A 24,234-nucleotide genomic window follows, 5' to 3' on the forward strand; every position below is an offset into this window, starting at 1 on the left:
GGGATGAGGCAGGTGTGGGGGATTTAAGAAAGGTTCCCCAGAGGAGATACTTTCTGACTCTTGCAGAATAAAGATCTAGAAAAGGAGAGAAAAAACATTCCCCCTACCCTGGCCAAAGAAGGAACTTAATATGCAAAGCACCAAAACAATGGGAAAACCTGTATTTTATTTAAGAAACTGCAAGGAGCTGAGTGTAGCTGGAATGTGTGATTTTGTAGAAGAAGGACGTTTTGAGGAGGCCACAGCACCAAATGATGACCCCAAATTGAGCAAGATCTGGGTCTATGCTCAAGGGATTCGACTGTAGATCCAGTGGAGAAGGAGGGAGGGAGCTGCTTCTGAATTGTCCATAGTACTGGCCTAGGTAAGAGACGGCAGCATGAGCTAATACATGTTTTTAGACAGAGTTTCGCTCTTGTTGCCCAGGCTGGAGTGCAATGGCGCAATCTTGACTCACGCCAACCTTCACCTCCCAGGTTCAAGCGATTCTCCTGCCTCAGCCTCCCGCGTAGCTGGGACTACAGGCATGCGCCACCACGCCTGGCTAATTTTGTATTTTTGTTAGAGACGGGAATTCTCCATGTTGGCCAGGCTGGTCTCAAACTCCTGACCTCAGGTGATCCACCCACCTCGGCCTCCCAAAGTGCTAGGATTACAGGCGTGAGCCGTTGCACCCGGCTGCTAATAAATGTTTAATACCAGGGTCTCTGGGGGAAAAGAGCCCTAATTAATAGCATTTGCTAATTTCTGAGGTGTAAATACTCCCATCACAGCCTGTTTGAAGCTACCTTGGTGATATCACTAAACACCAAGTTGAGAAGAAGTGCTTGGTAGCATATCATTATATTGAATTTCCACCCCCCACACTTACAATAGATGTAAATAACTTCAAGAGTATAGAAAACAGTAAAATAACTTGAAAGAGATGAGTTTGGGGTACTTTATCACTTTTACTTTTAATATAACTCACCTAATTATAAGTTTATACAATTAAAGTTTTAATAATGGCTTGTTTAACAGCAGCTCACACGATTTTTGAAAATTCAGCCATCTGTCCTCTTGAGCTTATTCCAGGTTTCTCCCACTGGAGAAGGCATTTTGGTCCATTTCTGTGGAAGTGCTGGGGGCTCCCAGATGTCCTGGGCTTCATTTTCCTAACCTGTGGGACTAGAGCAGATTTACCATGAAGTCCCAAGGATCCCACACATCCAAGACTCTGGGTGGCTTCCTGGGATAAGGCAGCAGTCCCCAGGATACCAAAGTTAACAGCAAATGATTCTCAGAGAGATTTTCATCCAGGAAAAAGAATAGCTTTGGCATAGTATTTCACGTCCTCATCTGCTGTTCACTTCAAGAATGCTGTTTTATTCAGAAGCCACTGGCACCTAAACCATCTGAGAAAACAAAAATAACGATAGTAGTAATAAATACAACCTATATTTATTTTAGTTTTTCCATGCACTAGATACTGTTTTAAGTGCTTTATATACATTAGCTTACTTAATCGTCAAATCCTAGGCACAAGGTAGATATTATTATTAAGATATCAATGTAAAAGATGAGGATGCTATTATTATCACAATTCAAAAGGTGGAGAAACTTGGATACAAAGAGTTAAACAACACACCCAAGACCATAGAGCCAGAGACAAACTGGGATTTGCACCAGGTAGCCTGCTATTAGCTACTATCCACATTGACCACAAAGGCGGCAAGAGAGGAGTAAAGTGCTTTTGCAGTCCAAGGCAACTAGAGAAGATCTCATTAGCTTGAGGGGCATATTGTACCAAGATCATCTGGATTTGACCTGATAGCTCACCTTCCAGGGATTGGTGAAGTTGGGAGAAATGAGTATTACCACGGACGTGCATGTCAGTTTCTCCAATTTAATAGGTGAGGAAAAAGCTTACAGAGGTAAAGGGAGTCTGTCTCTCCAGGTGCTATGGCTACTCTAAGGTGGCACTGTGTGTGTCAACTTGGCCGCACCCTGCAACCAGCCTCAGGCAACGGGCTTCATATGAAATCATAACTCTTTCTAGATATCTAGATAGGTGAGACCCCAAATAAGTATCTGGTTGAAAAAAAATGCAGAAAAGATGGGGTGAAATACCCCTCAATGAATACATTACCCAATCTAAGAGCGAGAGGAGTGGTATCACCCATCTCTGATCACCTATTAGAGTATTTATTGTCATCTCCCTTTTAAAAAGTTTTTTAAAAAATATTTTGAGACAGAGTCTTGTGCTGTCACCCAAGCTGGAGTGCAGTGGCATGATCTTGGCTCACTGCAACATCCGCCTCCCGGGTTCAAGAGATTCTCCTGCCTCAGCCTTCTAAGTAGCTGGGATTACAGGCATGCACCACCATTGCCCGGCTAATTTTTGTATTTTTAGTAGAGATGGGGTTTTGCCAGGTTAGCCAGGCTGGTCTCGAAATCCTGACCTCAAGTGATCCACCTGCCTCAGCCTCCCAAAGTGCTGGGATTACAGGCATAAGCCACTGCACTCAGCCTGTCATATCCCTTTTGCTTGTGTAAACACCTGAGGCTGTGGTAGGATCCTGCCCTAAGGATAGCAATTAGGGCTCCACTGAAAGAAGACCGGTAGGACTCAAAACGACAATGTGTACACACCTACAGTTCTTTCAGGAAAAGGGCACAACATTCCAACTGCATTAACGTAAGAATCTGTTTCACAGCTAAAGACCATCTCATAGCAAGGGGTCTGGAGAGGCCAGGCATGAGCCCCCATTGTCCTTCCCTTGAAAGGCCATACCAATATGCACTTCTTCGCTCGGATCAGAAGCCACAGATGGAATACCCAGAACCCAGGAGTCCCAAATGGAGTCTCACCTGAAGTTTTTCATTCCCATTTGGTCATTTTAGGTATATTCTTGCTATGAAACCAGCGCCAGTGGCAGTTCCCTCCATGGGTCTCATGAAAGCCAGGTACAAATTGTTAGTCCCTTGTTATTAGAAAACAATGCTGACAAGTTGGCACAAATCACCCTGAAACTCCTCAGAGCAACACTATTTATCAGCATGTTTCATGCCTTAACAAGTTCATGCAGTCACAGGCCCGTACGCCACAAAGACAAGGGAAACATATTCAATAAGCATTTATCCAGATAGGCTAAAAGGATAGATGATACTTTCTTTTTTTTTTTGATGGAGTCTTGCTCTGTCGCCCAGGCTGGAGTGCAGTGGTGCGATTTCAGCTCACTGCAAGCCCCGCCTCCTGAGTTCATGCCATTCTCCTGCCTCAGCCTCCCGAGTAGCTGGGACTACAGGTGCCTGCCACCATGCCTGGCTAAGTTTTTGTATTTTTAGTAGAGACGGGGTTTCACCGTGTTAGCCAGGATGGTCTCCATCTCCTGACCTCGTGATCTGCCCACTTCAGCCTCCCAAAGTGTTGGGATTACAGGCGTGAGCCACCATGCTCAGCCAAGCATAGATGATACTTAATAAGGGCCCCACTCAGGGGGACAAAACTTTTCTGCACCAGAGGAGGGAGGCACATGAGAAAATCTTAGGGGTTTCTAATGGTCATCAGCTCAGTGTGAATGTTGTGGTGTGGCTGCCAAAAAAGTTAACATGCACTCAGGTTGCATTAACAGGAGCATAGATTATATATGGGAGAAGGTGATAGTCTTGCTCAACTCTGTGCTAGCCTGATGCCACCCAAACCCTTGAGCTTTGCTGTGGTCACTTGGCAGTAGTTGGGTACTGACTGCAATGCCCTTGGAGAAGACAATGATGGAAGATATGAAAGGGGTATCAGACGAGGAGTGATTGGAGGAAATGAGAATGCTGGGCCTGGAAAAAGGAGGGCCTGTGGGGAAGGCAGGGTTGTTACTTTCAGAGAGTGATTTGAGCCACACAGTCAGGCTTCAGCTGATTCAAGAGTTGCTGTTCTCAATAGTCACTGTAAAAGGAGCTCTAGCATGATGACACTTGGAAATGCATCTGAAAAGCTCTTTGCAGAAATGGCTTCTTGGATGGGAGGCATAGTGGGGGGTGTGTGTGTGTGTGTGTTTGTGCATGCGCGCATGTGCGTGCGTGCGCGTGTGTGGCTCCTCTGTCTTCATTTTGTGACAAGTAGAAGCATCCATCTTTTCCTGGAACTAGCCGCAAGCAGCAATGTATCACATTGCATGGTCTGGGCATGGGGTAATGAGGCAGCCAAGATCTTGGAGTGCAGATTGCAGCTGGAGGAGGGAGAATGAAGTCTCTCTAACACAATTGACTCTCCAATGTGGCTGACAGCAGATTTGCCACATAGGAGTTGACTGACCACATCATGGAACCAATCAGGCACTGGACTGGATGAATTATCAACTCTGAAATTCACCAGGTGGTTCCATCACCAGCTGACGCTGACTGGCTACTCCTCGCATTGTGAAGGGAACTCATCCCCTGCATGCGCACGCGCTCACACACACGCACACACGCACATGCGCACACAACGCACACACGCACATACACGAGTCTTGGTAGGTTGTAATGAACACTGGACTTAGGACCACAGTTCTAGTCCCAGTTTTGTCACCTTGCTGCTGACTGAACTTGGGCAAGACCCTTAGATTTGGATTTGGTTTATTAATCTGTAAATCAGAGATGCAGATATCTGTCATGTCAACCTGATGAGGTTGTTGCATGAAAATCCAAAATGCTAAACGTGACATTGTTTTGGCCAAGAATGGAGGAGGGGATTGTTATTGTCATTGTCATTGGGATCCCCTGGTCTGTTTGGTACAGACCAAAGTTTTTGTTACATTGATATATAAACTAGGATGCTTTCAGCTGCCAGTGGGGGAAACTCAACTAAAAGTGGCGTCAACAATGAGGGACACTTGTTTTGAAAAACGTCAGTCCAACCTGGCTAAAAATACAAAAAATTAGCCAGGTGGTGGCGGGCGCCAGGTCCCAGCTACCCGGGAGGTTGAGGCAGGAGAATGGGTGAACCTCGAGGCAGAGCTTGCAGTAAACTGAGATCGCCACCACTGCACTCCAGCCTGGGCGACAGAACTAGACTGGCTCCTGCAAACTGTGGTTCAGGGTAAAAAAAAAAGCGCATCCCCCCATTCTTTTTCCTTTTTTTTTTTTGAGACGGAGTCACACTCTGTCAGCCTCAGGCTGGAGTGTGGCACGATCTCAGGCTCACTGCAAGCTCCCGCTCTCCCGGTTCACGCCATTCTGCCTTAGCCTCCTGAGTAGCTGGGATCAGGCTGCTCGCCACCTCGGGCCTGCCAGTTTTTGCATCTTTTGTAGAGACGGGCTTCACCGCATAGCTTTTTTCAGGATGGTCTCGATCTCCCAATCTCTGCGATCTCCGGCTCCTAGCCTCTCCCAAAGCTGGGATTACAGGCTTGAGCCACTGCGGTTTCTTTTTTTTTTTAGATGGAGTCTCGGCCTGGCTGCCCAGGCTGGAGTGCAATGGCTACCTCACTCCCACTGCAACCTCTGCCTCCTGAGTTCAAGTTTATTCTCCTGGGCCTAAGCCTCCCAGATAGCTAGGATTACAGGCATGCACCACCACTCAGCTAATTTTTGTATTTTTAGTAGAGGAGTCCACCAAGTGCTGGGCTAGGCTGGTATCGAACTTTTGACCTCAAGTGATCCCCCTGCCTCAGCCCCCCAAAGTGCTGGGATTACAGGTGGGAGCCACTGCACCCAGGATCCTGTTCTTTCTGCCTTTCCTCTTGGCCACCCTCAGTCTGTTGGCCATGGACCTAGGGCTTGTCACCTCACAGTGGCAAGATGACTGCAGCCTCTCCACACAGTACAGTCTCATCCCACAAAGTCCAAAGGGCATACAGGGACATGTCGCTGGTCTGTGTCCACTTGAAAAGGTGGGGAAAACTTTCTCAGAAGGCCCCAGCATATGCAATTCTTCTCATATTTCAGTGGTCCGACTGTATCTTATGTCCATGACCAAGCCACTCACTGGCCAGAGGAAGGAGGCCACCATGCTGGGCTTTGTTCAAATAGGGTTCAACCCTTGGGGTTTGGGAGGGACGCAGTCTCCACTGAAGGACAAAGAGGTTGGATGAAGATGCAACTCTGTTAGCAAGGACACAACAACAGTGTCCGCCCCTGTTGCAGGGATGTCCTTGGATGACAGTCAACCCGCCCCCAGCTCTGCCTCTCTTCCCTCCCTCCCTCCTTCCCTGGTTCTTCCCTCCTCTCTATCCTTTGTCCATCTAAGCTTTACTGAGGGGTTCTATGGACATGACACAGCCATAGCCTTGCAGGGCTCCTTGTTGTATAGGTGTGTGGTGTACCAGGCAGGATGGCGGCCGGCGTGGCAGAGCGGAGGGAACACCGAGACAGGACTCCAGTGAAGAAGAGCAGGAAGGGCATTTCTAGGCAGAGGTGGCCACAGGAGCCAAGGCCTGAAATCATCTATTGCTTTCATCCCCACACTGGGCTGCTGGGGGTGACCCAGAACTCATCACTAATGGCTTGTCTGGTATAGCCAATGGTTCCGGACACATTACCGGGCAGAGGCCAGAGACCTTAACTTGCCACAGTGCTCACATCTGGAAAATGGATCTAATTCTTCCAAGGATGACTAACTGTGCTGAAGGTTGGAGAGACAGGTTTGACCCTCTGCGGTTAGACACAAAGGTGGGGGGCCCTGCTTCTTCACACCAGCCCCGCCATTAACTTTGTGTGACTTTGAGAAAATTATGAACGCTGTCTCTGAGACTCAGTTTCCCCACCTGTAAAATGAGGAATTTGGGCTAGGCAGCTCCTTAGGTTCTTCCAGATCTGAAATGTCTCATGCGGTCCCACATCCGGGTCAGTGTTGGCCACCATAAGTGGGCTTTGGATCTCACAGCCCTTTGCCACTTGGCCTAGCCCTTGGGAAATAAACCCAGAGAGGGGAAGAGGCAGAAGGGCCCAGATGGTGGGACCATGTGCCTAGAAGGTGCTGCCCTCCCAGTGGTGGCCTGGGAGCTTCTTTGAGACCTGAGTCTCAGCTTCTGCTACCCAGGTTGGGACTGCAGTGGCCGGATCTCAGCTCACTGCAAGCTCCGGCCTCCGGGTCTCAATGCCATTCTCCCGCCTCAGCCTCCTAGTAGGCTGGGACTACAGGCCACCGCTAAGCAGGCTTAATAGAGACGGGGTTTCCACCTGTTAGCCAGGATGGTCTCATCTCCTGACCTCGGATCCGCCTGCCTCTGCCTCCAAAGCTGGGATTACACTTAGAGCTTCTCTTGACCTCTGCCCTTATTCCTTCTGGTAGAGTGATTGTGTTTGGAATTTTGGCAGCCACCAGGCCAGAGTGACGTAGTCCTGCAGGCAGAGCCCAGGTTCAAGAGAGAGTAGGGTGGCCATGAGGACAGCCAGGGCACTGCCCAGTCACCCGTCCCGGGAGAGAAATGGGTTCAAGATTGCCTGGGAGGGGTGAGGGAGACACTATTAGAATCTGCCTCACTCTCCAGCCTGGAATTCAGTTCAATTCATTTTACCAAAATGCTTTGTCCTGGGTGCTAGGAATACAGCCATGAGCAGGGCAGAGCAGCCCCTGCCCTCAGGGAATGCATGGTCTACATTTAACCAAGGAATTACAGGAATGAAAAGTCAGTGGGGACCCATTCCTGCTTTCCCCCGGTTCTTCCGCTGAACGTGACTCACTCGCTCATTTCTTTCCCTCCATTCTTTCTTTCCTGCTTAAACATCACCTCTTCAGAGAAGGTGATATTTAAATAAAATAGCTCCTATTTAAATAAAATGGCCCCACTCATCATTCTCCCATTCCACTCCCTGCTTAGAGGCCTTCATAGCACTCATGACAACCTGACGTCATAGAAAAGATTTGTGTATTTCCTGTTCCTCTGTTAAGACAGGTGCTTTGTGTGTATGTTCTTCAGTATATCTATCTATAGCACCTAAAATCGGGTCTTCCGTATGCATTGGGTCTGCACGTACCCAACAAATATCTGTTGGTGGGTGAGGGTCATCATGGAGGAGAGGAAGGAGATGGCCGGGGGAGTTAACCTGGTCTAATCTGCTGAATTTACTTTCTTTCATGTTTTCATTGAGGCCTTCATTCCATCATTCGCTCGGCACTTGTGGAGAACTTCCTGTGTGCCAGGCATTGTGCTTTGTGTTGTTGTCAGAAGCTAAACATGGCAGCCCCATCCAGCAGGGACCACAGCTCGTATTTGCCAGTGGCCCGCTCAGGGCCTGATGCATGACAGCATCTCCCTACCAGGAAAAGAATGGCTCCATGGTTAGACATGTATTGTGTGCGTATCCTCTGCTACATGCAGGGTGGGGCCCCCAAATGAAAGAAAGACCCAGCCTGGTATGCCCACAGCAGTGCAGGGTATCGGAAAGACTGGAGGACTCCAGTTCTTCTCCTAGTGGGAGGACCCTAGTTCTCCTCCAAGCTCTGCAGTGTGACTTAAACAGGCTTGATTTGAGGCAGGACTTCCTGATCTGCATTTTTTTGGTCTGTCTTTCTCTTTGCTGGCCTCCTTCCTCAGACCATAGCACTTCTAGAGCAGAAAACCCAACCTGGTGCACAGTGGGTCTTCAGAAGCAGCTTGGTGGTTAAATGGATGTGGATTGATACTTGGGGCAGTATGCAACCTCTGTCCCGCAGGTTAAGACTTCCTCTAGGCCGGGCGCGGTGGCTCAAGCCTGTAATCCCAGCCCTTTGGGAGGCCAAGACGGGCAGATCACGAGGTCAGGAGATCGAGACCATCCTGGCTAACCCGGTGAAACCCCGTCTCTACTAAAAAGTACAAAAAACTAGCTGGGCGAGGTGGCGGGCGCCTGTAGCCCCAGCTACTCGGGAGGCTGAGGCAGGAGAATGGCATGAACCCAGGAGGCAGAGCTTGCAGTGAGCTGAGATCGTGCCACTGCACTCCAGCCTGGGTGACAGAGTGAGACTCCATCTCAAAAACAAACAAACAAAAAAAGACTTCCTCTTACGCCAGGTGTGGTGGCTCGTGCCTGTAATCCCAGCACTTTAGGAGGCTGAGGCTGGAGGATCACATGAGCCCAGGAGTTCAAGACCAGCCTAGGCAACAAAGTAAGACCCTGACTCTACCCAAAAAAAAAAAAAAAAAAAAAGACTTCATCTAGAGTGGTTCATTTATAAACATTTCGTGAGCATCTACTCTGTGCCCACCATTAAAGTTATTGCAACCACAGCTTGTCCTAAGGCAGATGTGCCACAGAGACCGATGGGTCCATGGCTGAGCTCCTTGAGCAGGGAACAAACTATCTAGTTCCTGAAAGTCCCCACCAGGCCAGGAATTCCCATCCTGAGGCATCTACAGAGGCCTGGCAGCCCCTGTCCACCTGGTTCCCAGGCTTACTGGCTTCTGCTCCATAGAAATGGGCCCCTTAGGGCTGTTTGTTGAGGGCCCTGTCCCCTTTGCAGGGTGTGTAATGGCTTGGTGTCTTCCAGATTCAACGTCCATCAGAACAGTTCATGCCCAGTCACTGGCTCTGTGCCAGGAACCTGCGTGGCAGGAAGACTGGGTGTGGGGAGACAGCAGAGGCAGGATACAAGTCCCTTCCTTGGAATTCTCCCCAGTGTCCATGCCTCCTCTTCCCAGCTGCCCATGAGCTCCTGGAAGGCCTTGAGCCTCATTTCCCTCCCCACCTAGCAAAATGCAATTAGCCCTCAATATTCACATACAGAATTGGATTTCTTGTTGAATAACAGTCTCATGCCTCCAAGCTCAAAGGGCCCACACAGATCATCATGTTTGATGCACCTATTTTACAGATGGGCAGAGTGAGGCTCTGAGAGGGGATGCCCTCAATCATTTTGGGTTCTCACGGCATTCTCACGGTCTTTTGGGCTGCCCTGGGTGAAGCAGGCAGTGTTCCCTGGCACTAAGCCTTGCCTATTCAGATTTGTGAGTGAAATTTGGAAAGGCCTTGGTGCTTAGCCACTGACCTGCTGCCTGCCTGACCTTTCAGGAAATGCAGCCTATTGCCTGGAAATGGCTTTGTGGACAGTGAGTTGTGTTGGCATCACCCACACAATACGGTGGGGAGAACTGGATAGTTTCCCTAGTTTCTCACTGAGCCCCACCTCATCAATCCTCCTTCAAAACCTGCCTGAAATCCACCTCTATCCTCCTGCCCTTTTTATAATTATTTCACTGGAGATGTCCTTCTCCTCCGTGGCTGCACATTTATCCAACACGCCCTTTAGGATCCAAATGCCACCACCTCCTCCTGGGAGCCTTCCTGTGTTTCTTTCCATCCCTTAATCAGCTTCACAATTCAATTGATCTACATCTCTTTGACAGCATTTATCACATTCTCCTTATATTATCTTATCTTTATGCAGTTGCAGGGGGTTCTCCACGACATAGTGATATCTGATGTCTCCCATCCAGACTCTCTTCCCTACCCCAAGTTGCTGTGCCTGTCTCCTGCCCACATTACAAATGCGTGCATGACTGGAAGGCAGGACCATGTGGACATTTTTGTCCCTGCCCTCACAGTGGCAGACCCTTTTCCCCCAGAGTCTTGTACAGGGGTTTGCATACTGTAGGAGTTAAAACAAATAACTTACTTAAATTACCAATGGTTTGAGCATCTATCGTATCCCAGGCTCCATGTGTCAGGCTGGGTGCGGGGACACAGAAATGGATCTGACAATGACAGCGCCATGTGATGTGTGCTGCAATCCCGGTGTAGGGCAGAGCAGCTCATCAGAGTCAGATGAGCTCTGGGCTGCACCTAGAAGAACAACGAGGTTGTGAACAGGCAGAAAAGGGGCAGAGGGAGAACCTGGGAGGAAACAGTATGGAGAAAGCATCGAAGTAGCCAAGCTTACCTGAGCCTGGGTGCAGGAATCAGAGACTGGAGCTCAGGAGGCCGGATCTGAAGCTGGGGAGGCTGGTGAGGATCTGCACAGAGCCCTTAAGGACTAAGATTTGGATCCTCGTGACAAGATGCAGAAGTCTGGAGTTAGGTTACTTGGGTTCAAATCCCACCTCCACCACCTACCAGTTTATGTCAGCTTTCCCATCTGTAAATGGAGAGAAAAAAGCAGGCCTCCCTTAAACCCCAGCACTGTGTGGGTCAGGGTCTGGACTAGGGCATGGCACATGCAGAGACGCAGCATACCAGGGGATGCCAAGAAAACTCAGCAGTGGAGGTAAATTGCCCAAAGCAGCGCCCCTGAACCCCTAAGTATCAAGATAATATTTTAATGCAATACTTTTAAAAGCATCAAAATTAATTCAAAACCCCACAATGAACAAAATATCTAAAATGTAAATAAAGACAGGGTCTGCATGATGCCAAGTATGCAACTAAAAAAACATCAGTTATGATTGGAGAGGGAGTTCTCAACTTTAGGGGGCCGTGGACTTCTGAAAACCGGAGGAAAGTCCATGGCCCCTCTCCCCTGAAGAATGCACAAACATGCTCAATTTGTGCATAGTTTGGGGGTATTCCCGCACTCCCTGGGGTTCGTGCACATGGAAGTTAAGAACTCTGGTTCAACACTGGGGGTGTGGGGGTGGCGGGGGTGGCTCCACACGCCGGCCAGGAGCCTGCCAGTTCCCCAGTCCCACAACGGGCCTCCCTCCTGGCAGCCATGGGTGCTCTGCCCTCTGCAGGAAGCAGCGCACAGTTATGCAGCTCCCCCCACCCCCCTACCTTCCCTCTCTCGGCTTGGGACTTTTCCTAAAGTTTGTTGAAACCAGACACCTTGCTCGACGGAGCCCGCTTGCAGCCAGGGTTTAAAAGGCCGCCTTCAGCGCCCCCTCCCCGCCCCCAGCGGAGACTTCAAAAGGCCCGTCGGGCGCCGCGGCCCCAGCACCTATGAGCCGCCCCCAGCTCTCGGAGCCCGCGCTGGAGCCCGTGGACGCAGAGCGGCCGAAGTTCGAGCGCAGGCGGACCGGGCCGGCGGCGCAGTCCCGCGCGCCCATGCCCCTCCCGGTGCCGCTGCGCTCCGCGCGCCCGCGCCCCGTTTAGGGAAGGGGACCTCGCCCCCCCCGCCCCCGCGCCCACGGCTGCGGGGACCCATGAATACAAATGCCGTTAGGCGCCGGAGGAAGGACCGACCGGCCAGGCTCGCACTTAGGAACCCAGTAAGTGCTTGGGGGCTCCTGGAGCGTTGGGAAGTGTTCTGTGCCTGTGTGTGTGCGCGCGTAAAGGTGTGCGCGTATGGGGAGGTGGGTACACGCGTGAGGAGTAAATGCGTGTGTGCACGTGTGCGGTGGGCACTCTCGGAGATCTGTGTGCAAGTGAGGGTGTGCGCGCGTGTGTGCACCTGGGGTGTGTACACGTGCGGGGACGATATGGCCAGGATAGTGTGCGTTTGTGCCTGTGTAAGCATCCATGTGCATGCGATTTCGAGTGTAGAGTATCAGCATGCGCCTGAACCCAGATACCTGAGGATGCATTTCGTGTGAACCTAGGAAGGGTGCGTGGCTGTCCCTGCATGTGACCGGGTGTGAGCGTGTGTCTGAGTTTGGGGAAAGCGTGGATACGTGTGGAAGTGTGTGTGTGCACCGGCGTATAAGTGTAACTTTGCTCGTGAACGAGTGGCAAGAGGTGGTAGAGGCGGGGGGAGCTGTGGTCCCAGGGCTGGACTGGGGTTGTGGGTGTGAGAATTTACTCGGGGGCCAAGGTGTGCAGCTCTTAGCTCCAGTATGGGATCCGAGGGAGTTTTTGTCGATTCTGTGGAGGTGCGTGAGGGGGCGGGGGTGCGGTTAGATTCCAATTTCTGACAGAAGGGAGAGAGAGGGTGGCAAACCTTTAACAAGCCCACTCTGTGTGTTCTCCAGGGCGCTCCGAGTCTGGAAGCGCAAACTTTTGGTGGGCGGTGGAGGTCAGGATACTGGTTGTCATGGGAGTCTGGACACCAAGTCCTGGTCCTAGCTCTGTCCCTGAAACTGTGGGTTTCTTCCAGGAGTAGAATTTGGCCCTTCTCCCTCTACCCCAACCCCCCATTGGAGGACCCCCAGCCTCACCAGTCAGAAGTTCCTAATCTCAGAACGGTGATCAAATCACCGTGAAGCCTTGGGCAGCCCCTGCCTCTCCGTGAATCTGTTTCCCCATCTATACAAGGGGGAGGGGGGCGGGTGTCCCAGCGGGGCTGTAGTGGGCCAGCTAAGGCTGTATCCTTAGCTGCTGCCGGCAGGGGGCAGCAGGGGGCAGCAGAGGGCGGCCCGGCGCGGGGAGGAGGGAAGGTGGAGAGACACCGCGGGCCGAGACTTTAAATCGCCTTCATTTCCCCCAAATCCTTCCTTTTCCTCTCCTCCCCCAGGCCGGCGGGGAGGCAGCTTCCACCGCCCTCCGCGCGCCCTCACCCGGCCTTGCTCTGCCTCCGGGGACCGCCAGCAGCCCGCCTCCAAAAGTTTGATCATCTCTCTCTCTCTTTTTCTTGCTTCTTCTTCCTTTTTGGTGGAAGCAGAAAAGGAGCGAGGCAGGGGCGAGCGCGGCGCCCGGACTCCTGGGACCATGGGCCTGGCGCGGGCGCCCGCGGGGCCCCAGCCGCGCTGCCTGCCTGCTCGGGCGCCCCTGGGCGCGGGGCTGCTCTGGGGGCGCGGGGGCCGCGCGCTCTGAGCCGGCCTGGCGCGGCGGGGCGGGGGGCTGGCGGCCCCATGGGGCGCGCCCACACTTGCCCCCCGGGCTCGGGAGCATGAAGTAGGGGCCTGCCATGGGAGCGGGATCGGCGCGGGGGGCCCGAGGCACAGCGACGGCGGCGGCGGCGCACGGGGGGTGAGTACGAGCTCGGGGACGCCCCCTCCCCAGCTTCCTGCTGCTCCAATCTCGGGGAGGGCCGGTGTTCCCCGCCACGCGGTCGCTTCCAGCGGAACGTCAGCTTCCTGTCCCTTCCTGCGCCCCCGCGAGGCGGGACGCCAAGGGTTAATAGGGGCTGCGCCCCCGGCCGGGCGAGAGTTGGCTAGCGCTGCCCGCCCTGCCGCGCCTGGCCCGGCTGCCCGATCCCGTTGGGGCGGGGGCAGAGCCAGCCCGGGGGTCGGGGGTGGGGGTGGGTGGTGGCGCCTGGAGCGGCCGGCGGGGTGCGGAGGGGGGCTTTTTGGATGCCTGGGGGAGGAGGGGGGTCTCCGTTTGGGGCCATGTCGGTGTGTTCCGGTGTCTCGATGTCTGCAGGTCCCAAGCCTGTACGTCTCCGTTTCTATCTGTTCTTGTGAAATTGTCCGCAAGTTTCTAGGTCACCAGGTCTCGGGTTCTGCTCCTGTCTCCGTGTCTGTGTGCCTCTGCACGTCCCCGCGTTTCTGGAAATCTCCGCGTGTATGTGTGAGTCGGCCTGAGTCTGTGTGTCTGTTTCCTGCTTCTCGGTTCCTGTCCCTTTCACGTGTGTAAGAGAGAAAAAGTGAGAGCCAGCATGTCAGAGCAGAAAGGGCCCTGGGCGATCACTGTGCGGAACCTCTCAGTGTACAGATAGGGAGACAGGGCCGGAGAGGGGCAGGGACTCTCCCAGGAGCGGCTGCGCGGAGCTGGGGCCCAGAGACTGGGATTCCCAGCGTGTGGAGTAGGATTTGTAAGAGAGAGTGAGCCTGTGCTAGAGCCGGCGCAGCGTGTGGGTGTGTGTGGGAGCCAGCAGCATGCAAGCAGTCCCTCGGGGCCTGTGGACGGCGCTCCTCTCTTTCCATCCTGCCCCCAGGACACCAGGACACTCCCCAGAGGCTGTCAGGGCTGTAGCTGGGCCCTGCCCCCTCTGAGCTGGAATCCGCAGGATGACACCCCCTCCTTTCTTCCCCATGTCTTGGAAAAAGCTGGCTGGTTGTGATTCCCCAGCCCCGCACTCCCTCACCACAACACACACACACACACACACACATACACGGCACCAGTGAGCACGCTGCTGACTCATTTTCTCCAGAAGACCCTGCGCCAGGGTAGATGCCAGCAGTTGGGCAGAAAAGTGGTGCCAGGCGAGCACCCCATGGTGGAGCTCCAGCTTTGGGCAAGTGGGCCGCCACACTGCTCAGAGGCCCAGTCTCTGCCTTCTCCTGCCTCCCTGCCTCCCTTGCCATCACATCATCCTCCATCATGTGCGCTCTGGCTCCAGCATGCCTCTGCTCTCCATCATGCCTCTGCTTTCCAGCATGCCTCTGCCCCTGGACCCTTCTGGCCGGACCAAACTCCATGTCATGTCTATGGACACATCCCTGGCCTCTGCTTCTTTCTGTTTCCTACGGGTACTCAGAAAATTCTCCCTCTCCTGTGCCTCCACCAGCCCTGCGGACCCCCAGCAGCCAGCAGCCTCCTGGTGGTCTCTGTCCCTTTCTGAGCACACTGCCCCTGTTCTTTGTTGGCATTTTCTCTCCTCCATCTCTGTCCAGGGACCCTCTTGACACCCACCTGTCTGGCTTGGCTATGCAGAGTACCGTATCCACTGGTGGTAGGGGACAGCAGTGAGACACGGAATCATGTTCGTGGGAGGCAGGTGGCACCACAGGAGGGCCACGAGGCTTGCCATCAGGCAGGCTCGAGTTTGAATCCTAACTCTGCTACGCGAGCTTGGGTGAGCCACTCTGCTGCTTGTTCTTCTCCTCCACAAAACTGGCACCTTGTTCCCAGCTGGCTGAGTTTTGTGAAGATGAACAGGACCAGGCTTGTAAAGGGCTTAGAACAGGGCCTGGCATGTAATAAGTGTTCAATAAACAGCAGCTGGTATTTGTATTATTCCCTTCATGTTGAATGGGTGTGTGAGTCAATGGGAAAGTTCTGGGCTGCATCCTGTCCAGACGATGACCTGTCTCTGTTCCCATGGAGGACGTGGAAGCTGTGAAGAAAGCCCAGGCATAGCCGTTTGGGCACAGGGGGTCTGGCCAGTCCATGGAGGCAGGTGGGACAGGTCCATCCGACTTGCTGCGCTATAGTTCCAGTTAGCTCCCTTTTCAGCTTTTACCCCATGTGTGAACAGCCAAGCCTAGTGTCCATAGGGCCACTTTCCCTGTGCATTTCTGTGGCCTGGGTCTTAGCTCAGCGCCCTCAGTGACAGTTGAAGCTGGTGTGGTTTTCCAAGATCCTGTGGGTTTCCAGGTAATAAGGATGGAAGAAAACTATCCAAGCAGGCTGCCGGTTCTGGCAGTGTAGTTACCCAGGAGTAGTCCCATTTGGTGCACTGGCAGAGGGCCTTTTGCAGGCCATAGGAACACCTGGGTTTCCTGCTTGGAGGGCTGTGTGGCCGGATGATGTTTCCGTGCGATGTTTCCTCGCAGCTCCCATTTCGGCTGCCTCCTGGCCACCCTGGCCTCTGTGCTCTGGTCTTCCCGACATTCTGGAGCCCTGGGTTCGCAAAGCCAAGGCCCACAAAGCAAGTGGTGAAAACAGAAGTCTGGAAGAGCAAAGCCCTGAGGCAGCACAGGCACTAAACATGATTAGCAGTAGCCTAAACAGGATTGGAACGGGAGCAAAAGAATCGGCAGGGCCTCCCTCTGAGAGCCAACTTTCCAGGCCTGGAGCTGACTTAGATGACTCGTTGGCTCCCTGGGTTGCATCTCTGTTCCTGCTGGTGAAGGCTGGGGCTCCGGTCTCTGGCAAGTAGGAAGTCCCTGGAAGTCTTCAATTTCTGCTTCAATTTCTTAACAGATAGTCCTTTTCATTTGACTTGTCAAGTGAAATGACTTGTCAAATGAAAAGGACTATCTGTTAAGTCATAGACTTGAAGCACTGTGTGACTTTGGGCAAATAACTTTCCCTCTCTGGGCCTCAGTTACCCATCTTTGCAAAGAAGGGAGAGAGAGGACTAGAATGTGACCCCTAGATGATCTTAAATGGCCTTCTCCCACTCCGACATGCTCTATACTTGGCAAGTTTATGAGTCAAGTGCACAGAATCCATTTCCAAGAGGGTCAGCTGCATTTGTCAGGGAGAATGAATGGAGGCTGAATACTTTTGTAATAGGCCTTCAGGGCTAACGTCCTCAAGTTGGAAGCCATGGTGTTAGGAAGCTTAATTGAAAAGAAGATTCTGATTCCATGTCTCCTGTGAGACTTCTTTCTCCTGACTTTCAGGGATTACAAGGATGTATCCTCTAATTCTCTGCAGAGTAGTCACTTTGGTATAGCTGTAGCCAGGGAAATCGACCGGGAAGGACATGTATGGTTTTTGCACCTTCTCTTCCCCACCTTGCCTTTCTTTATCAGTTTGGGAAACTTCCTAACTTCCTAGGAAGTTTGGTATGTGACATAATCCGATGAAGGACTCAAGGAGTGAGGGCAGGTGCCAGACAAGGGCCAGGAAGAGAGGGGACTGGAAGGAGACGGAACAGAAATTAGTGGGGTTACAGGAACACAGGAAGGCAAGGGGCAGTCTCTTCTGAGAAGGCATTCACAGAAAAAAATGAGTTCTCAATTTGGGAACTGCTGAATGACAGAAAGTACAGGCAACTTGTTGATTGCAGGATTTCTCAGAGCCTTTGATATACAGGTGTGCTTTCCGGATTGTCAAGACTGGGATGCAGGGGACAGCTCTTCCCTAATGTATTTGGCCAATTTCCTAGAAAGCGTGTCTCTGGTGGGTGTGGGAAATACTACTGAAGAGTTATGAACCCAGACGCTGCCCAGGATGGAAGTACCTGCCGTCCCTGAGCCTCAGTATTCTCCATTTGTCTAATTAAACAAAGCTGCGTTTTATTTCTCTCCAGGGCTCATGCTATTGCCATTTGCCTCAAGGGAGCAAGTCATGCCAGAAAGGTTGGCCCTGCCTTCTCCCCAGGCAACCCCAGGGCAGCTTGACACTTTGACCTTTAGTCGTTGCCCATGGTGAGCTGGGGGCCTGGCCCCGTGAAAAAGGCATTCTCCCAACAGTGGCAGCAGATTGGAGAGGATGAAGAGGAAGGACCAAGGATTATCTCGGAGCAATTCTGGAAAAAGTCAGAGCAGGGGAATTAAGGCTTTGGGAAGACATTTTTTAAAGTCCAGAGTCCTCTAATACCAGGTAATATTAATTCATCTTATAAAAATATACTGGACACTTCCTATGTGCCTGCCAGGGGCTGGAAATGTAAGAGTGAATAAGCCCGGCATGGTGGCACATGCCTGTGATCTCAGCTACTCGGGAGGCTGAGGTGGGAGGAGAGCTTGAGCCCCGGAGTTCAAATCTAGCCTGGGCAACACTGTGAGACTCTTGTCTCAAAAACAAAATGAAAAAAAAAAAAACAAAACAGTGAATAAGACGGGTGTCCTTGCCCTTTAGAGACTTAGTCTAGACAGGGAAATAGGAGAGTAGACAATGACCACACATGTGAGAACCACCGTAGTGAGGCATGCGCAGTGAGCTGCGGGAGGCGACACCCATGCTGGGATCTAATGGATGTGCAGTAACTGACCAGTCAAAGGAGTAGTGTCTACATGATGGGAGTAGCATGTGCAAAGGCCCAGAGCTGGAGAAGGCGATCAGGGGACCATCATTGGCATCTGAGTGCTGTTTCAGCTGGTTTACGTTATGCTGCAAGTAACTGAAGACCCAACTCAAAATAGTTTAAAGGATAAGGGGGGTTATTCCCATATCAAGAGGCCTCAAGGAAGAGCAGTACTAGGGTTGGTGAATTTAGCATCTCAACAGTGTCTTCAGACACCCACTATTTTTCTATTCTGCCATCCTCACGTGCTCTTGGGGCTTGTTACCTCATGTACCCAAAATGACTGCAGCAGCTCTGAGCAGTATGTCCTTACTCAACAGCATACGGAGGCTTGAAGAAAACCTTCTCTGCTTTCTCAGGGTCTCTAACAGGCATCCCTCACCTCTCACTGACCACATTTGGGTCTTACATGCATGCCTAAACCAGTCACTGGCATGGCAAATGAAATTCTCAGGATCAGCTTAGATTTATCCAGATTCACGTAGGATCCTGTAAGTCCATGCCTATGTGAGCAAACAGGAAGGAGGGATGTCTGTGGGTATGTAATCACCAGTGTCTTCACCATGCCCACAATGACAGAAGCTGTCATCTACGGTGCGCAGGGAGTCTGGGAAGAACCTAGGGTTCCAGTTATCAACCCTGGCAAACGGGTTTCCTAGATTACGTGATTCCACAGAAGTACACCATCCTAGCTTTCCTCTTGGAAATGCATCCTGGGCCTGTCTGTCCCAGCCTTAGCCCTCACCACCCACCTGACACAGCTCTCTTGCTGTGCCCCGGCTGTCTCTGGCCACGTGCCGCCCTCCCCTCTGCCTGCCTGGGGATCAGATACCCCAGGTGGCTTCGGGTGTCACTGGTGGCTGCTCCCACAGGAAGGTGAAATAGTATCATTGCCTTTGCCCATCTTGGCAAGAGCCACAGAGCAGAACTTTAACCCTTCCTGGCCCCAGAGTGTAGGGACAGCGGGGACCGTCTAGGGGAGTATTTTGCATGAGCTTATTGACTCCTCATGCCTGACCTGCGAGATAGGGAACATCAGCCCATGTTGTAGAAGACAAGACAGGCTCAGAGAGGCTGAGCGACTCATGCGAGTTCATACAGCTGAGAAGTGACAGGGCCAGGTTTGCAGCTGGCTTTGTCTAACTCCCCCTCATCCCCTCTGTTTTCTTTCTCCCACTTTCCATTAGGATAAAGCCAAGTCAGGAGCTGCCTTCACCCACACTGGTTCTGGTTAAGGGGTCTCCTCTCTCCTGCCCTGTGTGGGGATTGGTCTTCCAAGCAGACCAGCCTGGTCTTCCCACTGACCTTTCACCCCTGGCTCTGCAGCCCATTGGCTGGGGTCTGGGGAAGGGTCTCAAGATCATGAGGCTGTAGTACAGATGGGGAGACTGAGGCTCGGAGAAAGGGAGGGGCTGGCCCCTGGTTGCCCAGTGAGTCAGCATCAGATTTTGAGCTGGACCCTAGATGTTCCAATGACCAGGGCAGGGCTTCCTGTGCGCTGCTTCCTGCCCACTGACCTTGGCTAATCGATCTGTGAAAAGCAAGGCTGTGTTTGTGCATGTAACCAGGTCTTCACTGAGAGGCTGTGCCTGGAGGCCGGGAAGAGTGGGCTGCTGCTCTGATGGGGTCCTAGAGCCTGCACCTGGCCTCCTGCCTTCTGTGGGCAGGACTGGGGTGAGACTGGGACTGGTGTCCACTCCCAGCTTCCCCAGCCGGATCTGGGCGTGAGCGGGTGGAAGCTGATGCCGCCTCTGCTTGTGTCTCCTGGTCTCTAGGGGGTTTCTCTTCTCCTGGATCTTAGTCTCGTTTGCCTGTCACCTGGCCTCCACCCAAGGAGCTCCTGAAGGTAATTCTGTCTTCTCTTTGTCCAGGGGGAGACAAAGGAGAATGGAAGGGGCCTGAGAACTCAGGGGTAGGAGACAGCGGTGCCTGTAATTGGAACTCAGTGCCTCAGTTTTCCCATCAGCAGAATGGAGATGATAATTGGCAAATTCTCTTTAGGCTTGAAATAATCACATTTGAGGCCAGGCTCATGCCTGCAATCCCAGCACTTTGGGAGGCCAAGGTGGGTGGATCACGAGGTCAGGAGATCGAGACCATCCTGGCCAACATGGTGAAACCCTATCTCTACTACAAATACAAAAATTAGCTGGGCGTGGTGACACGCACCTGTAGTCCCAGCTACTTGGGAGGCTGAGGCAGGAGAAACGCTTGAACCCAAGAGGCGGAGCTTGCAGTGAGCCAGATTGCGCGACTGCACTCCAGCCTGGCAACAGAGCGAGACTCCGTCTCAAAAAAAAACAAAATCACATTTGAAGTTTTTGTAAAGGGGTAGGAAAGACTCAGTGCAGAAATGCGGAAGGGGGATGCTTGTGTTGTTTCTGGGGCAGAATTTGAGTAAGTTACTCCGGTTTTAAGCCTCGGTTGTCCCTGTTTGTCCAATGAGTGCTGTTAAGAACTGCTTAAAAAAACAAAGCATTAAGCATTAACTGTCATGGCCCAAGCCTGGGATCCCATCTTCCCCTTCCCGTGAGATCCTGCTTTTCCCTCCTATCCCTAAGGGGCTGTCCAGGGGGCCGGGGCGGCGATGGACTGGCTCCACATCTGCCCAGGGAAACTGAAACCTCTCCCACATCTGTTTGTCAAGCAGCCGCGTGCCTCTGAAAATAGCCGCCCTTCCCCCGCCTTCACGCCCAGCCCTTGTGCTGGGGCAGGCAGCCTGGCACGCCGGGAGTCCCTGTGGCCTGACCTGGCCACTCGGCAGGGATTGGGCCCCTGGGAGGGCAGGGCTGTGCCCGGAAGAGACTTCTGCTGCCCAGCAACATTTTGTGCAAATGTCATATTTTCCAAGCTTGCTGTTTCCCCCACAAAGTAGGTGAACAGCTGTCCAGAGTCCTGAGTCAGGCACTGGGGCGGGGGGTTGGGGAGAGGCTGGAGCTGTGTGGAGCCAGGTTTATGTAATAAAGGGATATTGTGGGGGCCAGCTGGCAGGCTCCTTCTATCTTGGCGTTGGGCTGAATTTATTCCCCTGTCCCCCATCTCTTCACCGGTGATGGGATGCTGGATGTGTGTCCACCCTGCTTTCCAACAAGCCTGGGAGGCCCCCGGCAGAATAGCATCATGGCTAAGCACAAAGACCCCGGAGTCAGGTGGCCTGGGTTCAAACCTTGGCTGTGCCTTTTTTGAGCTGCAAGTTATTCCCTCTGACTCTTCCGAGCCCCCTCTGTAAAGTGAGGATAATAAAGAGTACCTGCTCCATAGATTGTTGAGAGGATCAAGTGAGATCATACCTGTAAAATACTTGGCATATAGTAAGTGCTCAACAAGTATTAGTTTTTCTTATTGGTGTTAATTAGTTACCTGAAAAATTCGGGCAAGAATAACCCTTTCCTATGCCCTGTGGTGCCCACAGTGGTCAGAGACTCATGGCAGCTCTGGGCTGGTCGCCTTTGCCAGGTGTCAGGGTTTGAGACTTTGCCCTTTAGCTGCAGATGGTCTTTGGGGGACACCTGGAGACTGGCTGGTTGTCAGCTTAGAAGTCCACCCAGTGGATAGGGGAAACCTCACCCGTGCTGCCTGGCCCAGCCAGTTGTGACTGTCTTTGGGTAAGTGCAGGTTGGCCCTAAATTCCATGTGTGGAGAGGGATGTGAGCAGGCCTGAGGAGCCCTCCAGGGGTTGTTGAGTGGGGACTAGAGGAAGGACCAGGTGGCTTCCTGCCCATACCTCTTGTCCAACCAAATGGCTCCTCCCATTCTAAGTCCCAGTTTATTGTGAATAATAGTGAATAGTATTTCATGATAATAAGAGGGTTTCAGTGATTAAAACAGATACCATTAAGAGAATCCTTAATCAGCAGTTTATTTTAGCTTAGAACCTGAGGGCAGACAGATGGGAGAAAGGATGGGAAGGAGGAGTTTGAAATGAAATGAAAGCCCCTGGGGTCCTAAGGAAGAATAAGGGTCTTAAACTCAAGCCAACCTGAACCAGCAACACAGAGCTATAGAATTCTTAGAACATGGCAACACCTGTGCTATCTCAAGGTCTGTTTCTCTTGTCTTACAGGCAGGGAATTGAGGTCCAAGTGTCAGTAAGAGACTCAAGCAGAGTTACTCAATGTGGGGCTTGGGTGAAGATGATGTGGAAGATGACCATATCATCCCCCTAACAACCCTATGGTGTAGGCGCTCTTTACAGCTCTGTTTCACAGTGGAGAGAACTGAGGCTCAGAGTCCAGGTTCACTGCTGGTCTTCTCAGGCTCTACATTTTGCCCTTCTGACTCCAGAGTCTGCTATAGAACCATTATAACATGCTGCCAGCACTCAGGTTCTCAGTTTCCCCCAGGAAACTGTCCTTCTGTCCATTTATCCACCCATTCATCTGCCTATCCATTTACCTATCCATTTATCTATCCATCATCCATCCATCCATCCATCCATCCATCCATCCATCCATCCATCCATCCATCAATCTATCATCCATCCATTCATCTACCCTTTCATCCACTCCATCCATCCATTCATCCATTTATTTCCATTCATTCACTCCATCCATCTTATCTACTTCATCTTTACATTCTACTTCCATTCCATCCATCCGTTAATCCACCCACCCACCCATCCATCCAGCCAGCCAGCCATTATCCATCCATCTATTCATCCATCCATCCATCCATTCATCCATTTATCCATCCATCCACCCATCCATATGTCTATCTAACTATTCATCTATTATCCATTTATCCATTCATTTATCCATCCATCCATCCATCCATCCACCCACCCATTCATCTACCCTTTCATCCACCCATCCATCCATTCATCCATTTATTAATTCATCCATCATCCATCCATCCATCTACCAATTCTATCTACCTTCAATCCATCCATCCATTCATCCACCTACCCATTCCATCCATCCAGTCAGCCACTATCCATCTGTCCATCCATCCATCCATCCATCCATCCATCCATCCACCCATCCATCCATCCACCAATTCATCTATCTATCCATCCATCCATGCATTCATCCATCCACCATCCAGCCAGCCAGCCATTATCCATCCATCCATCCTCTATCTATTTATCCATCCATCCATCCATCCATCATCCATCCATCCATCCACCAATTCATCTACCTATCCATCCATTCACTCATCCACCCACCCATCCAGCCAGCCAGCCAGCCAGCCATTATCCATCCATTCATCTATCCATCTATCCATCCAACCATCCCTTCATCTATTCATTCATCCATCCATCCATTCATTTATCCATCCATCCATCCATTTATTCATCCATCCATCTATACATCCATCTACTCATCCATCCTTTCATCCATCCATTTATCCATCCATCCCATCCATCCATCCATCCATCCATCCATCTCCCAGTTGTCAACTGAGGAGCAAACGCCAAGTGTTGCATTCAACCCCCAGCACAACCTTTGCAGGGGATGATAGGGAAAGAGCATTCAGTACTCAGGGCCTATCTTGGCTGAGCTCAGGGGAAGGGCCCTGAGGACCTGACCCAGACTCCTAGAGGCAGCTTTTCCTTCCCTGCTGAGTCAGAGCTCAGGAGCCTGCTTTGCTGACCCTGGCAGCTCAGCTGACTGAAGGGGTCTAATAATCTGGGAGGGGAAAGGTCAGGAAGCCTTTCCATAAACACTCTGGAAGCCCTCCTTTTGCTTTTGCTCTGGCAAGCCCTGCTGACATAATTATTGGGCGGATGTGACCTGGCCAGACCACAGTCAGATATCCATACACTTTGCCAGAGGACAGAGGTTGCAGGGATGCTTTGATTGCTTCCCCTTCTCTCCCCAGAGCCCTGCGGGCAGGAGGAGGAGTCAGCGGAAATGCCATCACCCTTCTGATAGCAGATAGCAGCCCCGTAGCCTGGTAGAGAC

The 24,234-nt window shown here is 51.9% G+C and overlaps 1 protein-coding gene across 6 annotated transcripts in view; it reads left to right on the forward strand.

Annotated features, from left to right (window-relative positions):
- The first annotated feature begins 13,179 nt into the window (after positions 1-13,179).
- Positions 13,180-24,234, forward strand: part of COL27A1 (collagen type XXVII alpha 1 chain) — a 147,087-nt gene continuing 136,032 nt past the window's right edge. For 5 of the 6 annotated variants that reach the window (XM_031654444.1, XM_031654445.1, XM_031654446.1 and 2 more), the window contains exons 1-2: positions 13,181-13,716; positions 20,107-20,177. In XM_031654444.1, the coding sequence (XP_031510304.1) occupies positions 13,655-13,716; positions 20,107-20,177 (133 nt within the window). In that variant the 5' untranslated portion in view covers positions 13,181-13,654. Of the gene's footprint in view, positions 13,717-20,106; positions 20,178-24,234 lie in introns of all 6 variants that reach the window. The other variant, XR_004177969.1, reaches the window with a different exon arrangement.

This window comes from Papio anubis, chromosome 13 (genome assembly GCF_008728515.1).
Source record: "Papio anubis isolate 15944 chromosome 13, Panubis1.0, whole genome shotgun sequence".
Classification (NCBI taxonomy): domain Eukaryota; kingdom Metazoa; phylum Chordata; class Mammalia; order Primates; family Cercopithecidae; genus Papio; species Papio anubis.